Here is an 18,022-nt window from a genome sequence, read left to right as displayed (position 1 = left end):
TTCTCATATTTCTTGTATTTAAAAAAATTAATGAAATTTTCATAGATTCAAGTTAGAAGACATTAGAACTAAGTGATGGTATCAATTAGATTAAATTTGACCGTTCTATTTTTGAAGCAAGGTCAGGGTCAAGGTCATTATCTTTTTCCTCGACATTAAGAATAAAAATTACTGTTGACAATCATGTGCTGCCTACTTCTATTTCAGAAGATTAAATGTTTTCTTTTTGCATATAAAGATATTTTCATATTGGGTCTATCAGATGATACTACCAAATTGACAAAAAAAGATATTGGCTAAATTCGAATTTCCTCTATTTTCTTAAATTTTTAGGATATATTAGTTATCTTTGTATGAGTCGTATATTTAAATTTTTCTTATTTTCACATATGGTAAAGTAGTCATATAAAGACACAAAATGATACAAAAACAAGTTTTCACCATAATTTACTAAGAGAGAGAGAGAAAAAAAAAAACCACTTTTAATTGATAGTTTACTCAAATCTATACTTAGATTGGAAGCTTTTAAAAGCTAACCAAATTGTAGTTTGTTTGGAAAATCATATTTATTTGATATATTTTAAAATGTAAGTCCATTATTAGTATTTATTTAATTTTACCTAAATTTGAATTTTTCTTTAAGTCTCTGAGTTGTTTAAAAGTTTGATCTAAATTCATTGTTCTATGGTAATTTTGAGATCGAAGCAGAAGAGGAGATATTTTCATACACGGCCATTCCTCCAATAATATAGTCCCTGCTAAATTTCAAACTCAATTTCTATTTAAAGTTGTACAATTATGTTGAGGAAAGAAAAAATATGTGTAATTCCTTACATCTGTTATAAGACATATAAGAAAATATTCTTTGAATATTTCATCTAGTCAAAAACCAGACAAGAATCCCTCCATAAGTAAAATTGTTGTACAGGGTCAATTAACCAGAAGGGAAAAAGACCAATTTTACTATAGTTAATATTAGATCCTCAGTTCATGTACATAATAAAATTTGAATTATTTTTCAAAGATAATTGATCTTCAGGTAACATTAAGATAATAAAGAAAAAAAAAAGATGAAACTGATGTGAAAGCAATCTGATTAAAATCAGATCCTTTGATCCGCTCACATAGATAATAAAAATATTCATTAAAATTTTGACTAATCAGAGAGATCGTACTTAAGCGACATTCGGGAAAATGAATGTAGAAGTGAAAGTAGCTGTAGAGAAGATCTTATCGTTTTGTACAAAACAAAGAGCTAAATAACAAGGTAAAAGCAAATACTAAATATATTTCTGTACAGAAAAGACTGTGGTCGTTTTTTTGACAGGCTACGGAAACCAGGTCATCCATTTTCCGTTCGTGTATCATCGGGGCTTTTACTTCTGTATCTGAATTCCGAGATACTTCTAAATTCTTTGAAGCAAACATTTGATTGGATAATTGAAAGGTCACCAGGAAATGACCCTGAATGGGGTTTCTACAGATCCTTGTGTCTATGTGAGCGGATCAAAGGATCCGATTTTAATCAGATTGATGTGAAAGCCTCATAACATAGTGTAAATTCAAGTTTGTTCAAACCTTGACCCCCAGGAGCTAGGGAGGGCCACAATTAGGGATCAAAGTTTTACATAGGAATATATAGGGGCAAAAAATCTTTAAAACAATGTAAAAATATTTTCAAGAACAGTGGAGCCATGTCTAGTCTTATTTATATGGAAGCATCCTCAAGTAGTGTAGATTCAAGTTTCAAATCATGACCCCTAAGGGGGGGGGGATAGGGTGGGACCACAATTGGTGATCAAAGTTTTACATAGGAATTTTTAGGGAGAAAAACAGCAGGGCATAGTGAGTCAGGTGAGTGTTGTGGTCCATGGGCCTCTTAAAATTTTTAAATGTTTTCTTTCTGTATCTTAAATTTACTACCTCTTGTATATTTAATGCTTTTTTATTGGATGTTTTTAACCTTGAAACTAAGCTCTAAATATGAGGACAATGGCCTTAGCTGAAGGGCTTGCTCCCAGGAGTTTGAATTATTTACCTGTACAGTGAAGGCAGTGCTAAATAATCTTTACATGAGTATAATGTACATGAGATATACATGAGATGGGAGCATTTATCAATCTCTGTGCCTTTTTATCTGATGAAATAATTTCACTGGTAAGTGTTTGGTTTTATAGATTTTTGTCCCCAGCTTTCACTGAAAGTGGGGGGTATATTTGGGTCTGTGTGTCCATTTGTCTGTCTATCTAGCTGCATTTCTGTATGTAACTTTCATTTTCAGGCGATATCTCAAGAATACTTCGAGTTTTTGCAATGAAATATTCCTCATGGTCTAAAGAACACCCCAATTGATTTTGAAGTCAAAAGGTCAAAGGTCAAGGTCATAAATTCACACATAGTGTGACACTTGTTTCCATGTGATATCTTGAGAAGCCTTTAAGCTTTTGCAATGAAATTTAATATCACCACTCCCTATGACCTTTAAAAGACCCCTATTCATTCTTTAGGTCAAAAGGTCAAAGGTTAAGGTAATAAATTCATACATTCTGTCTGTGTATAACACTTTTGTTTCTGGATGACATCTCAAGAAGCTTTTGCAATGAAATTTTATATCAACACTCTCTATGGCGTAAAGAAGACACCTATTGATATTTAGGTCAAAAGGTTCAAGGTCAAGTCATAAATTCATTCATTCCAGGGATTTTTTTAGGGTCTCTCCGGGGCCGAAATTCGGCCCCATTCCCAATGCTGAAAAGTGCATGTTTTTCCCAAAATCATACCTAAAAATTCCCAATATGAAAAAAAAAGTATTAAGTTGTAAATTATTAAATAAAACAATGACAAAAAGGTGTTTATGTTCTCTGTGTGCGATCTACGAGCCATCCGAGGACTTCCGAGAAGTTACTCGGAATACTATGGATGTTTGCATGCGTACTTTTTAAAGCGGGATCGATGTTTAAAAATTAAAGTCAGGATCGTTGTCTAAAAAATAAACGTTCATCATGTCAGTCTCTCCAGTTTGCCTAGGACGGTAATTTTCTGGCTGGGTTGAATCGCTCCTATTCTTATAAATTGGTCAAACAATACCGATTAACCACTCATTTGGAACAAACCCACTATCAAATGTTATTTTAAAGAACTTCTTACATAAAGGTAAAAAAGATGACAACGTATAAATATGTTCATTTACATACCCTGCGGCTTTGCCATTTTTTAGCTTCTGAACTTCAACAGCCGCTATTATTTCATATCACTAAAGCTGGTTTAAGCCAGCTTCATACTATAAAAAATAAGAAGAATGATTAAATATTTGATTTTTGTTTTTTCTTATTTATTTGTATGAAGATATTTTTCCCAATTTCAACCAAATATCGCTATTTTTCCCAATCTTGACGGCCCCGACCCCTGGAATCAAGGGGTAAAAAAATCCCTGCATTCTGTTTGTGTGTTACACTTTAGTCCACAAGCAATATCTTTTAAAGTCTTTAACAGAGCTTTTGTAATGAAATTTTAAATCACAACACCTTATGGTTGAAAGAAGATCGCTTTTGTTTCTAAAGTCAAAAGGTCAAAGGTCAAGGTTAAAAATCATACATTAGTAACATTACAAATCACAGTTTTTAGATGATAATTTTAGTTTTCTTTGAGTTTTCTACAATAAAATTTAATATTTTAACTCCCTATGTTGTAAAGTAGTCTCCTCTAGATTTTGAGGTCAAAAGATCTTAAATTCATACATTCTGTTTGTGTGAAACACTTTCATTTCTGGACAATATCTTAAAAAGTTTTTGAGCTTTTGCAATGAAATTATATTATATATCACAACTCCTTATGGCCTAAAGAAGAATCCTATGGATTTTGAGGTCAAAAGGTCAGAGATCAAGGTCATAAATTCATACACTTGTGTAACACTTTTTTCCAAAATATTACACTCTGTATTAAAAATACTTTGAGATTTTGCAGTGAAATTTTATATCACAACTCCCCATGGCCTTATAAAAACCCAAAGGTCCAAGGTCAAGGTCAGAAATATATTTTCAGATAATAATTTTAGTTTTTCTGTAAGCTTGTGCAATGAAACTTTTTGTCATGAATTTCTTTAACTTTAAAAAGAATCATATTGACTGTAAGGCCAAAAGCTGAAAGGTCAAGGTTTCTTTTTCCACTTGCAAAATTTTTCCAATTATTTCACTCTCTTCTTTTTCCTTAAGCAAGGGACACAAATTCTCAGAATTATAGCTTGTTTTGTTACATATGCAAACTTAGTTGTGTGATAAAACATTGTGCAGCTCAACCAATTGAACTTGAGTAGGAAAGCATTGAATATTTTGACAATATGCCTAAAATTAACACTTTATTTATAAATACTCTATGTACATGTCAACAACAGTTACTGTCCAAACAAATGAAGCTAGGACACATACTAAAAGATCAGACTGTGAACAAAAACAATTTCCTGCTACATGCATAAAAGTTACTCTGTGGAACAGTCAGATATTGTCATTCACATTTTTATGCCCCTGTAATCAAAGATTTGGAAGCATATATTTTCTGCCCTGTCTATTTGTCTGTCTAGTTGTCTGTCAGTGTATCTGTCTTTATGTTTGTCTGTAAAAACTTTAACCTTGGCCAAAACTTTTGATTGGTTGGAGCTGTGGCTTTCAAATTTCACATGTGTATTCCTTGTGACAAGATCTTTCTTTAGGTTCCAACATATATGACCTCTTGACCTTGGAGTTTGACCCACTTTTGCAAAATTTTACCACGCTTTAACCTTAGCCATAACTTTTGAATGGTTGGCACTAGGGCTTTCATGCTTCACGTGTGCTTTCCTTGTGACAAGAACCTTTCCTTGGATACAAATATTTTTGACCTCTTGACCTTGACCTTAGAGTTTGACCCACTTTACAAAAACTTAAACCTTGGCCATAACTTTTGAATGGTTGGTGCTAGGGCTTTCATATTTCACACATATATTCATTGTGATAAGGCCTTATCTAGGGTACCAACAATTTTGACCATTTGATCTTGATCTTTGCATTTGACTTACTTTTGAAAAACTTTAACCTTGGCCACAATGCTTGAATGGTTGATACTAGGGCTTTCATATTTTACATGTTTATTCTTTGTGACAAGACCTTCCCTTGGGCACCAACATTTATAATATTTTGACCTTGGAGTTTAACCTACTTTTGTAAAACTTTAACTTTTGCAATAACTCTTGAACAGTTGGTTCTAGGGCTTTCATATTTCACGTGTGTATTCCTTGTTACAAGACCTTCCATTGGGTACCAAGATGTTTATAAATATGAATTTTGAACCACTTATCTTAGGTCTATTCAGCTATGAAACACACATTTATTATATTTCAATCTTTGTTGTTTGATCAATAATAAAGAAAAAGAAGGTGTGTGTCATTAATTAAGTTCTCTCTTGTTGGGAAGAGATAATTGCCCTCCAGATCACAGCTTTAAATTGCAATCAAAACAAATCAACTCCTCTAAAGAGATATTCATTCCATGATTTAGAAGACAAAGCCAATGAAGATAATTATTTCAATTTAAAATGCTCTGCTAGCTTTAGAAAAAAAAAACCTTTCAATTTGATAATTATTTTAACATCTAAACAGATTTTTATGAATGAATTTTCCATCCGTCCAATTCTGATTTATGAAGTAAAATTGTTCAACATAAATAGCAATTTAGGATGTTAAGGTTACCTTCAAAGGAAATATTTAATTTGAGGGGTTACAGTTTCGACTCATTTCACTCTATTAAAATACTCACTTTTAATCAAATATCATAAGCCATGCAATTTGTGTACATGTAGGTTTTGTGTGGTGGAAACTGCATCAAACTGATCTCGGATAGTTCTTTAAGGAGATTCTTATCGTTTTGTAAATAATGTTATAAAATTTAATTAAACCAGAAAGATACACAATGCCTATAGCATATAATTTCTTGTACTGTTTGTGCAGAGGCTGAGGTTATATACAAATAAATGATGTTCTGTATATTCACTGACAAGGATTATAAAAATTTTCAAAAAATTAAAAATGTAATTTGTAATTTAATTAATTACTTTTGCAAAGTAATTGTAATTTAATTAATTACATGTCTTAGAAAGCCTGTAATTTAATTGTAATTTAATTGAAGAAAAAGTCAAAGTAATTGTAATTTAATTAATTACTTTTTAAAGTAATTGACCCCATCCCTGGTACCAACAATGTTGATTTGTTTACCTTGACCTTGGGAGTTTGACTTGCATGAACTATGGAGATAATGAACAGTTTTCAAGCTTAAAGTCCATTAAAATAATACAAATCTAGAGCAGAGCAAACATGGACCTCCAAAAACATCAGAGGTTAGATCAGGTGCCATTGAGGAGTGAGCATCCCCTGCCGACCGATCACAGCCACCGTGTGCTCCATGTTATGACTGGGAAACAACGGAAAAATCTGTTGACAATTCAGTGTGTAAATAATGGCCCAACGATTAGTATGAAAAACGTCAGTCAGCATATGACTTAATGGCAGATTGTATTTGGTAAACTTTAACCTTCGTCGTGAGCTGCCATATGGGGGCATCAGTGTTTTACAAACACACCTTGTTTTCTTCTATTTTATTTGCAGAACTAGAAACATGGCAGTGAATGTGGTGGGTTTGGTGGTACTCTTATTATTCTACCTGATCATTATAACTGTTGGAATTTTGGCGGCTAGACTAAAAAAGAAGGCCACAGGGACGTCTAGAATGGAGGAAGCTATTGTAGCTGGGAGAGATATTAATGTAATTGTAGGAATTTTTACCATGACAGGTATAAAATAATAATACAAACATTTTTTTAAGATTTTTAAAGATTTTTCCTCTCTATGTAAAATTTGAATCCCTCATCACTGTGTGGCCAGATTTTGACAAATTACTATGCAGTCATCTTTTTGCAGTGTATAATTATACAGATATTAAACATATGTCCAAATTAAAAATCACAGGATATTGATTGGGTTACAAAGAAGGTCCATGTTTTTAAACTGAAATACATGTAATTTGGAAACAACCTAAAGGCCAGCCAGTCTTAAGTTAGCTAGTTAATTTACAGAATTCTTCATGGAATATTGATTCAATTTATTGCACATCATTGGAATTTTTAATGATGTAAATAGATTTATTCCAGAAAAAGTTGCTGCCTGATACTGTGGAAGTTGTATTGTTGCATTGACTAGATTCTAGATTGGCAACATAACAGACAATTCATTGTGAAACACAATCTTTATTGTACTTTATTGTGCTTTAACAGCCACAACAGTAGGAGGTGGGTACATTAATGGAACAGCGGAGTCTATTGCATCATCAGGCATGGTGTGGACCCTGGCGCCTTTTGGGATCTTCCTCGGACTAATCACAGGTAATTAAGTATAACTTACTGATATTAATTAATCTGAACCAAAGGCTTCAGAAAGATTTAGTGATCCAAGTTTGTCTGTCTTCATTCCTTCTGTTTGATCTGTTTGTCATCAGTGTCTTAACTTCAAACATTTTCCTCTTCTTCTCAAGAAACACTGAGTCAATTTCAAAATAAACATGCCATAGAGTATTCGTAGGTAAAGCATATTCAAGTTATTAATAAATAAAAATAGAAAAGTAGAAATGGTGTGGGATTTTATAACATTATTCTTTAAGAAAATACTAATAAGACCTGAAGAAAACAATGCTTATTAAGATTAAGGCTTCTCAATGTAGCAGAGATTTAATTTGTTCAAATTATGCCCTAAGTGCAAGGTTGGGGCCACAGAAGGAATATGAAGGAAAAAAAATATTCTTCTCAAAAAGATGGGATTATAATTAGGGTCATTTACAAGTATCTCCATGTTGTGTAGCTTAAGTCTGATTAAATCTTGACCCCCACATTGTGGGTGGTGGAATTGTGTGACAATAAGGAGTCAAGCTTTATATACTGGTAGAATATTATAAAGGAAGTCTATCAAAGTGTTTTTTCTTCAAAACAGCAAGGCTACAAATAGTCAAATATTACATAGGGCATCCTTATGTTGTATGATTCTAGTAAGCTACAGATTCTTTACCAGGCTTAGAGCCATGTGAAGACTGGAGAAATATCTAACTCATCTGAACATCTGTAAGTCGTTTTAATTCCATGGTGTTGAAATTTCACGATTTCTCAAAAAGTACCAATTGCGATGGTTTTAATTTCACGCTGCAAGAAATTAATTTAAAGCATTTAAACGTTTTTAAAAACTAATGATTGCTTTCACTATGGGTTTAAATTCGCGGAAAAATGATGAATCTCGAAATTAAAACCATCTTGATTATTTGCCAATGTACAGTTTATAATCAGGCTCATTGGTGTATTTTTTATATATAACAAGATAGATAAATGAAAAACATTTTTGTTTCCTCACATCAAAGTTGGAGGAGATAGAGTACCGCACTTGTGTGTTTGTGGGTGAGTGAGTGTTTGTAACGAAAGTTTCACACTTGGGTGATAATTTATATCAGGATCAGCATGCTCTTTTGTAAGGGGTTGCTCTGCTTTATGGTGCCCTTGTTTATTAATTTGTTGCCATGCACATTGTAATGTCTTTGTAATTTTAATTAAATATCTCTGATACATGTAGGTGGAATAATATTTGCTCGTCCAATGCGAGAACATCAATATCTGACCATGCTGGACCCTATTCAGGAGAAATCTGGAGATGTAGTGGTGGTTCTGGTGTATTTTGCCACGCTGTGTGGTGATGTGTTTTGGACTGCTTCCATCCTTGTAGCTCTGGGTAGGTGTCATCATAAAAATGGTGAAACATGTGCTAGCAAATACAGTGAAACTTGTCTAACCCGAATATTGTGTGTTCTGAAATCTTGCCTAATACAGTGTAAACTTAAAGTCCCTTGTAGTAAATTCAGTTGTTTAAAATATTGTCTAATCCAGAATGTTTTCTAATCGGCCAGTTTCTTTGGAACCATTGGTGTCTGGATTAGACAAGTTTTACTGTATATATGCAGTGATAAGATGTGTTAACTCTTATGTTATCTTTGTTACAAATGAACAAGTTCAATGAGAGAGAGAATGTTTTCTAATTTGTTTTTTGACCCTTATTTAATAAGTGCCTTTATTGTGTTGACAGGTACAAGCCTGAGTGTGATTGTGAACATTCCCCTCAGTCTAGCCATTCTGAGCTCCTCAGCTGCCACTGTTTGTTACACTATGTTTGGTCAGATGATCTCTGTAGCCTACACAGATATCGTTCAGCTTATCTTCATCATCACTGGCTTGGTATGTGTGCAGGAAATATGGAGTTATCTGGTTTAAAATTTTTATTACATTTTGAACAGGGAAATACTGTATTTTATTTATCAAATAAAAGTGATATTCTGACATAGTGTGAAAGGATATCAAAATGGTATTCTCACACTGTGAGAATATCAGAAGTGTGGCAAAACTTACAAATTTCTTTCCCTTCACGAAAAGTGTTTTTTTTAAAAAAATCCCTGGCCTGTTATAAGATAGAGTTATGAACCATCCTAACAGGGACTAATAGTTATACTACCAAAGTTTTTTCAAATATGTTGTTAAAAATCCATGTTTACAACGTTTTTCAATCTTGCAATTGCTTAGCTATGACATCTCAACCTCTCAACTATGACATCACAGCCTATGACACTGTGTTACGAAAAGACAGAGGCAAAGGGAAAATCTAAGAAATGTAATAAACAGAAAATTCAATGTTTTGTAGATGAATATGCAATTTATTTTACTCGTGAATCAGGATCTTTTTATAGTTTCACTCATGCTTTGCACTCATAAAAATATAAAAAAAATCCTGTCCCACTTGTGAAATAAATTCCATATTCATCTACAAAACATTGAATATCCTCTATATATTGAATTTTACATTAAATCTAAATCTGTGTTGTAATACACAGTTGTATTCTGAGTATTATATAATAGCGAGCGCAGCGAGCGGCGCAAAGCGCTGCTCGTTACTGCGAGCTCTTAAAGCAACGCCTGGGCGAAGAGAAAATTCGGACTTTACACATTGATCAAAATAAATTTTTTTCCGCAGTTACCTGTGGTCCCATAATGCTTAGCGAATTGCATCACGCTGCAAACTACGTTCTCGTGGTAGCATAAAAAATTCGCCAAAAAAATAAAATCACCTTGACTTAATGGATATATAGCAGATAATAATAGATCAAACATTCTTGATTAAAATTAGCACTGGTCAGACTTCGTTTTGGTAATGCAACATACAATCGACGTCATATGACGTCAGAGTCCAGACGTAGCAAATGTCAATTGCGGTTTGATGAGCCTGATCTAAATTAAAACTGAAAGGTATCTGCACTCGCCCTTACGGTTGCACCGTCAACATGATGTGATTTTATGTTGACTTAACAGTGATGTAGCATTTATTTTCACCACCCTATTTACATGGATCTTTCAGCATATTTAGGAAGCCATTAAAATTTACATTGTTTTGTAGGGTTTAAGTTTACCTTTTGTTCTGACCAATGAGAATGTAGGAAGCATCACTGACACTACAGACACCTGGATTGGACAGTTTGATGTCGATATGACCAGTCCTTGGATTGACTTGTTCATTGCCATGGTAAGTCATTTTTGTGTTACATGTCACTTACAGAAAGATATTTTCACAGGAAAATCATGGAATGAGATTTAAATGTACATGTTGATTGTTGATTAGATGTAGATGTTGATTTTGACATTTTGTGAATACTGGAAGAGAAAATATTGAGAATTTTTTACTTGCTCAGTAAATATAAGCAAAGAGCTCATTTGAACTTTCTTATCATTTGTATGATATTCAACTATGTATTTAAAATTAATAACCTTTATTTATTTGATATTGGTTAAGAAATAATTTCTACAATTTTATATTAATTAATCTGTAGGCATGGATATAGACATAAATAGTACAATTTCCACCTGTATGCATATATATATTTCAAGTGTGACTGACTGTAGACACTGGACATAAATAACATTGGGCTCTAGATTCAACTCAGTTATATTTGTGATGTCATTGAGTTTGAGATCAAAGTAAAGCATACAAACTTCACTGAGAAAGCAAGATTATATACATGTATTGGCAGATTTCTCTCTGATTTTCTTAGATTTTTGGAACCATTCCATGGCAGGCTTACTTCCAGCGAGTCCTGTCTGTCCGCAGTAGTAGACAAGCTCAGATTCTCTCTGTAGCTGGCGCCTTCAGTGCAGTTGTCCTAGCAATTCCTTCTGTTCTCATAGGGGCAGTGGCAACCAGTGCAGGTAGGCCACATGATTGATGTGAGCAAGAATATAGACAGAGGCAAAATGAGCTTAAATGTATATTGTCATTGTATGGTAGATTTTTACACTGTAGTTACTGATAAAATGTTGAATGTATGAATGGGTATTGAACATCACATGAACCACCATGTGTTTCAAATTCATGTTTTTTGTAGATTGGACCAACACCAGTCTAGGAGCCTCTCCTATGACAATGAACCAATCCAGCATGACACTGCCATATGTTCTGCATGAATTCACACCAAGATGGGTGGCTGTCCTAGGTATAGTTTCCTTTACAACGGGAATCATTGTTTCGAGATTTATTTTTAAGTAACATAGCTGAATTTAACGAGTTTTCATTTCCAGGCTTGGGAGCCATCTCGGCTGCTGTTATGTCCTCCATGGACAGCTCCATTCTGGGCTCCAGTTCTATGTTCACTAACAACATTTACAAAAGAATAATCAGGAAAAAGGTCAGATATGATGGAGGGATGATTATCATTATCAACAGTCAAATATACAATCTATTCTAAATTCTTATTTTATATAAAAGATATGTGTTAATGTTGTGAGTGGAGTTATGTCCCGTTAGTTGTACAAATATTTATATTGCATGACTTTTGATGCTGTTTACAATACCTCTGTTGTGTTTTAGGCCCATGACACAGAAACACTCTGGGTACAGACCATCTCCATCTTCTTCGTGGGATCCCTTGCTACGCTGGTGTCTCTGTTTGTACCCATTGTTTACGGATTATTTGTTCTAGCAGCAGACATTGTGTTTGTGATTGTTCTACCTCAGCTGTTCTGTGCTGTTTTCATTAAGTGGACCAATGTTTATGGATCCATCACTGGATTCCTTTTAGGAACTATTCTTAGAATGGGAGCAGGGGAAGTCTTGTTAGACTGGCAGCCATTTATAGAGTACCCATTCTACAATGTGAACTCAGGACAACAGTTTCCATTTAGAACGTTTGCCATGATTGTTTCCTTGATTACTGTGGTAATAGTGTCTTTATTGGCAGACCTAATAAGAAAGTATTTGTGTAAGAAGTCTCAGGATAATAAGTACACAGTACAAGTGGAAGGGGAAGGTAACTCACACACTCACCATGTAGGAGGAAGTTGTACCTCCAGCCACCCACTCATCTCATTGCCCAGCTGAGTGTACTCGGTAGATAAAAATGGTTACTGTATACAGGAATATTTTTTCCCTCTGTTATTTTTGCCCTTTCACACTTGCAAACAATTTTGCCTCATTTTAAATTTGCCCAGTCACAGTTCTGTTTAAGTAATTATACTGTCTTCTTTGAATTCGCCCCGTCATAAATTCGCCCACTTGTGTCTAGGGCAAAAGGGGCAAAAATAAAAAAATTTCCCCTGTATACAATACCACTTTTGTGGTAAACATGGTAAATAAGTAGTAGTCTTGGTACTTCTGAGACTGTATAAAAGATGGGTACTCATTAAAGATATGAATCAAGATAGCAGGCTCGGTAGTAATCACTGTGTCTATCTGTCTGTCTAGTTGTCTGTCTGCCTGCCTGCCTATCTATTGAGCTGTCCATCTGTGAGTCTGTCAACACTTTTATGTGATTGGATAGCTTGAGTAACTTTCAAAGTACAGCTTTTATACTTACTGCAATACATAGTGGAGTATCGCCAGAAAAAGACACCTATAGTTTTTAGCTCACCTGAGCTGAAAGCTCAAGTGAGCTTTTCTGATCACATTTTGTCTGTAGTCCATCTGTCCGGCTGTCTGTCTGTCCGTCCGTCCGTCTGTCTATAAACTTTTCACATTTTCAACTTCTTCTCCAGAACCACTGGGCCAATTTCAACCAAACTTGACACAAAGCATCCTTAGGTGAAGGGGGTTCAAGTTTGTTCAAATGAAGGGCCACACCCTCTTCCAAGGGGAGATAATTAAGAATTGGTGAACATTTGGTGTCATCTTTTAAAAATCTTCTTCTCAAGAACCATTGGGCTAGAAAAATTGAAACTTATTTGAAACCTTCATTACATAGTGTAGATTCAAGTTTGTTCAAATCATGACCCCCTGGGGTAGGGTTGGGCCACAATGGGGGATCAAAGTTTTACATAGGAATATATATGAAAAATCTTTAAAAATCTTCTTCTCAAGAACAACAAAGCCACCATTAGTCATATTGATATGGAATCATCCTCAGGTAGTGTAGATTCAAGTTTGCTCAAATCATGATCCCCTAGGGTAGGGTGGGGCCACAATGGGGGATCAAAGTTTTACATAGGAATATATAGGAAAAATCTTTAAAAATCTTCTCAAGAACAACAAAGCCACAATTAGTCATATTGATATGGAATCATCCTCAGGTAGTGTAGGTTCAAGTTTGGTGAAATCATGACAGACAATCAAAACTTTACATATGAATATATAGGAGGAAAATCTGCTTACAAAGAACAACAAGGCCATATTGACTCAGGTTAGCGTTGTGGCCCATGGGCCTCTTGTTTAAGTCACTTGATTTGTTTTCTTTGTTTGCTGTATATCCATCTGAGAATATTTCACTTATGTCTGGGTGCCAACAATAACCAGTGGAAGACTGAACATTTAGACCTTTATGAGACACCTATGGCCATTAAGCAATCAGGGATCTTGCTAGCATCTACTGCAGCATTTTTGGTTTGTTTGGTCTGATTTAAGGGATGACTTAACTTTCAGATCAGTGAAACTTTAGAAGCTCATTAATAATGAAAAGGTAGCTTGTGACCAGAGGTGTCTCTTGACCAAGGTCATTTGGATGAGTTCAAGGTCACTGGGCACAAGCATATTAAACTATTGTTCAACACTGAAATGGATAAAACAGTAATAGAAAAACATATACATGTACTTGAAATAAAGATCTCTTGTGTCTTGACCCTGACTCGGGAATTTTTTAAAAGGTCAAAATCAAAAGTTTTAGAAGTCTGCCTTGGCTGTAGCTCTGTAGCTTAAGATTAAGCTTAGAAAAAGAGTTGTTTGTGACCAGAGGCTGTGTAACACTGACAATCTTGCAATACGGTCACTTTGCCAAAGTCATGGTCACTGGAATTGCAGTGTATAATTCTTGTCCATACCACAATTTATAACTGAGTAACTTTTGAAGATCAGACTTGGCCTAATAGTCAATTATGCTCATAGGATATCATCATTTAGACAAGATCAGGTTTTAGATAACTTATTTTATTTTGTTATTTTACTTTAAATAGAAAGTGGAAGCTTAAATTTTGTGTCAGGCTATTTTATGTACATTGTATAAGCCTAATATGTATAATGTGGACAACAATGTGTTCTGTTTTTGCAATTATTATATGCCAGTTATTTAGTTATTTTTATTTAACAATGCAGCAATTGTAGTCATGTTATGATGTAATGTAAACTTTTGAAAACTATTAAGTGATACAGGTAACTTATTTATCTAGAAAAATACATATCAGGGAGGATTAAGATTTTGTATTTTTATTGTTTCTTAGTGTTCTCAGTGTCACTTAATTTCTAGGATTTATTACAGGGGTGTTTCATGTAGTTAAAAAGGATACTAGCATCAAGTTATATATTGTTATATATTTAGTCTAAAAATCTTGTACAACAAATACTTTTCTGCAATGTGATTGGCTGAAATTACCTTTAAAAAATATAACATTTTCCCTGTTGATTCTGATAATACAAGCATATTGCAACTCTTTAGGAATGAATTCAGTGAAGATTGTCATTTGACAGCTTAGTGACTACATTGACATCATTAAAGTCGTAGAAGTAAGGAAATCAGTGGTAAATAAGTATTAGAGAAAATTGTTAAATTTGGTTCTTAGTGTCACAGAATGAAGAGTATACATATCTATTTTTGAATTTTTAGCTCACCTGAGTCAATCAGGTGACCTATTGCTATCTTTTTTTGTTGATCAATGTGCATTGTCCATAAACTTTTGAACATTCCCTGAATCTCTTTAGAGGAAGAGGAATGAACGAACCAATTTTGACCCTTTGGTATATAGCATCTATGGATAAAAGGGAACTAATAATTTGAATTTCAAGTCTCTGCCTTCCTGGGGAGATTGGACCAAGTTCTTCTTGTATTAGATTACATTACTCCTTTGAAAATCTTCTTTACTCATGGAATCTAGCAGGCAGATTGTTTGCAAGTTTAAGTGAGCAACTAGTCGTCTACAAATCTATAAAATTCAGTTTCCCTAGGATTAGGGATCAAAGCCCAGTTTAGGACTAAGTAAGTAATATAAGAAATTTATTATTTATTTTCTTTACTCCTGTACATCGAGGAGACAAGCTGAATGAGTAGGATAATGATTGCAGTCTTCACCAAACTGTTTCTTTTTTCACATGAGACCAAATTTCCAGATGGGCTTAAGAAGTCATAACTTAAGAATCTCATGATACTCAGGTGACTGTCAAGGCCCGATGCCTCTTGTTTATTGATGCAGTGAAATTGCAGATTTAGAGCTGTTTGTGAGTCAAAGAAGAAATACTGCCAAATTATGGTACATTATTTTTTGATACAGAATTTTATTAAGTTACAGGACATTATTATTATTTTCTTTTTACAGAATTTGAATTATTGTTATTTTTTGTGGACTTGATTTAATTTTTTTAAAGACCTAGTCTTTGGTTTGCATTTAAAAAAAAAGTAAACATGTACAGGCATATTTATTGGCTTGTACATGTTAATATGTATATTTATGTGTTATTTTTTATTCATTTGTAACTACTATGTTTTACATACAGGTGTGAAATTTTATAATAAAATTATGAATTGATGGTAGTTCTACAGTTCTGCTTTTGCAAGGAACAACACAATTTAATAGCAAGAAAGCAAAGAAGGTTACTGATTTGTACTATATACAGGAATGTTTTCACTCAGTGGTGTTCTTTGTACTGTCTACAAGGATATTTTCACCCAGTGTTTTTTTTTTGTCCTTGCACACCTGCAAACAATTTTGCCCAGTCTTAAATTCATTTATACACAGTTATGTTACAGAGATCATTCTGTTTTCTTCGAATTCGCCCCTTTTAAATTAACCCACTTAATCAACCGATCCGGTGACATGGGCGAAGATAAGAAGGGTGTGATTATTTCCTTGTATACAAGTATTTTCATCCTGCCCAGGTGTAATTTCAAGTCTTTTAAAATTCCATTTCCTGAATTGTAGCCACAGAAAGAGAATACAAAAGTCAAAATACATATAGTGTATTACAGATACAAGTCTATTCTTGTGGGATGCCAATAAAAGTCAACGTTATGTCGTATGTACAGTGTATATATCATTGCAAGCATTCATTTGTAATAAAGATTCAGGTTTGTTCAGATCACACATACTTAATTAAAAGGTAGGTGAGAGAGCAAGTTTAAACAAGATGTGTATGTGAAACACTGATTCCCCCATATGGCAGCTTATAGGAAAGGTTAAACTTTCTCAAATGCAAATCAAATATGTTGGTACCTAAAGTAAGGTCTTGTCTCGAGGAATATACTTGTGAAATTTGTAAAACCCTAGCAGCAAAATTAAATAGATATGGAAAAGGTTAAAGTTTTTTAAAAGTAAGTCAAACATCAAGGTCAAATTAATGGTGCCAAAGGAAAGGCCTTCTCACAAGGAATAGACTTGTGAAATATGAAAGTTGAAGCACCAATCATTCAAAAGTTGTGACCAAGGTAAAAGTTTTTCAGAAGTAGGTCAAAATGCTACATCAAAGGGTCAAAATTGTTGGTATCCAAAGGAAGGTCTTGTCACAAGGTTTACATATGTGAAGTATGAAAGCCCTAGCACCAACTGTTCAAAAGTCATGGCCAAGGTTAAAAGTTTTCCAAAAATAGGTCAAACTCAAAGGCCAAAGTTGTTGGTATCCAAAGGAAGGTCCTGTCACAAAGATTATATTTGTGAAGTATGAAAGCCCTAGCACCAACCATTCAAATGTTATGGTCAAGGTTAAAGTTTTTCAAAAGTAGGTCTCCTAGGTCAAGGGTCAAAGTTGTTGGTCTTGACACAAGGATTACACACTTGAAGTATGAAAGCCCTAGCACCAACCGTTTAAAAGTTATGGCCAAGGTTAAAGTTTGGTAAAACTTTGCAAAACTTGGTCAAACTCCAAGTTCAAAAGGGCAAATATGGTGGTACCCAAGGAAAGGTCTTTTCACAAGGAATACCCATGTGAAAAATGAAAGCCATAGCTCCAACCAATCAAAAGTTATGGGATGGGAATGTTAAAGTTTTTTGCGGACAAACAGACAGACGGACGGACGGACAGGGCAAATACTATATACCCCCGAATCTTCGATGTGGGGGCATAAAAAGGAACACTGGAATATACTAGTAGGTAAAGTTAATTCTTTTATCCCTATGACAAGCGTTGTGGTTCAAGTACTGTACATACAAGTTTTGTTTTTCTTCTGCATGGGTCTAATTTTTCTAAAAGGGTATCCCATACCCACCCACCCCCTGTGAAACTTTTTTTTTTGAAGTCGGCTCCAGCGTTTATGCTTTACAGTTTGATGCATGGTGAAACTGAGTCTAAGCCATGGTGAAAATGGGTCATTGTTGAGAGAGGGCTGTCTCTAAATAGAGAGTCCCAAAACCATAATAATTTTCTGTGTTGTAAAATAGGTGATATATGAATATGAGTGAAAAATGAAGTATGTCCAGGACTATTTATAATCTAAAAAAAAAAAAGTATTTTTCTTTAAAT

General features: G+C 34.1%; 1 protein-coding gene across 1 annotated transcript; it reads left to right on the top strand.

The window, feature by feature from the left end:
- The first annotated feature begins 6,634 nt into the window (after positions 1-6,634).
- On the top strand, positions 6,635-15,973 carry LOC133174352 (high-affinity choline transporter 1-like). The gene is made up of 9 exons (XM_061309460.1): positions 6,635-6,816; positions 7,297-7,404; positions 8,633-8,788; positions 9,140-9,288; positions 10,499-10,624; positions 11,151-11,304; positions 11,481-11,588; positions 11,674-11,780; positions 11,963-15,973. The coding sequence occupies exons 1-9, from the start codon at positions 6,642-6,644 to the stop codon at positions 12,470-12,472; spliced, it is 1,593 nt and encodes a 530-aa protein (XP_061165444.1). The 5' UTR covers positions 6,635-6,641; the 3' UTR covers positions 12,473-15,973.
- The last annotated feature ends 2,049 nt before the right edge of the window (positions 15,974-18,022 follow it).

Source organism: Saccostrea echinata, unplaced genomic scaffold (genome assembly GCF_033153115.1).
Source record: "Saccostrea echinata isolate AGI-Se365-2 ecotype Australia unplaced genomic scaffold, CSIRO_AGI_Sech_v1 ptg000057l, whole genome shotgun sequence".
NCBI lineage: Eukaryota > Metazoa > Mollusca > Bivalvia > Ostreida > Ostreidae > Saccostrea > Saccostrea echinata.
This window is presented reverse-complemented; position numbering and strand designations above follow the sequence as displayed.

Bases quoted from the DNA above. Each gene is read 5' to 3' on its own strand.
- LOC133174352 (XM_061309460.1), top strand. From the start codon at position 6,642: ATGGCAGTGAATGTGGTGGGTTTGGTGGTACTCTTATTATTCTACCTG. The intron at 7,405-8,632 runs GTAATTAAGTAT...TGATACATGTAG, and splicing joins CTTCCTCGGACTAATCACAG to GTGGAATAATATTTGCTCGT. The intron at 9,289-10,498 runs GTATGTGTGCAG...ATTGTTTTGTAG, and splicing joins TCTTCATCATCACTGGCTTG to GGTTTAAGTTTACCTTTTGT.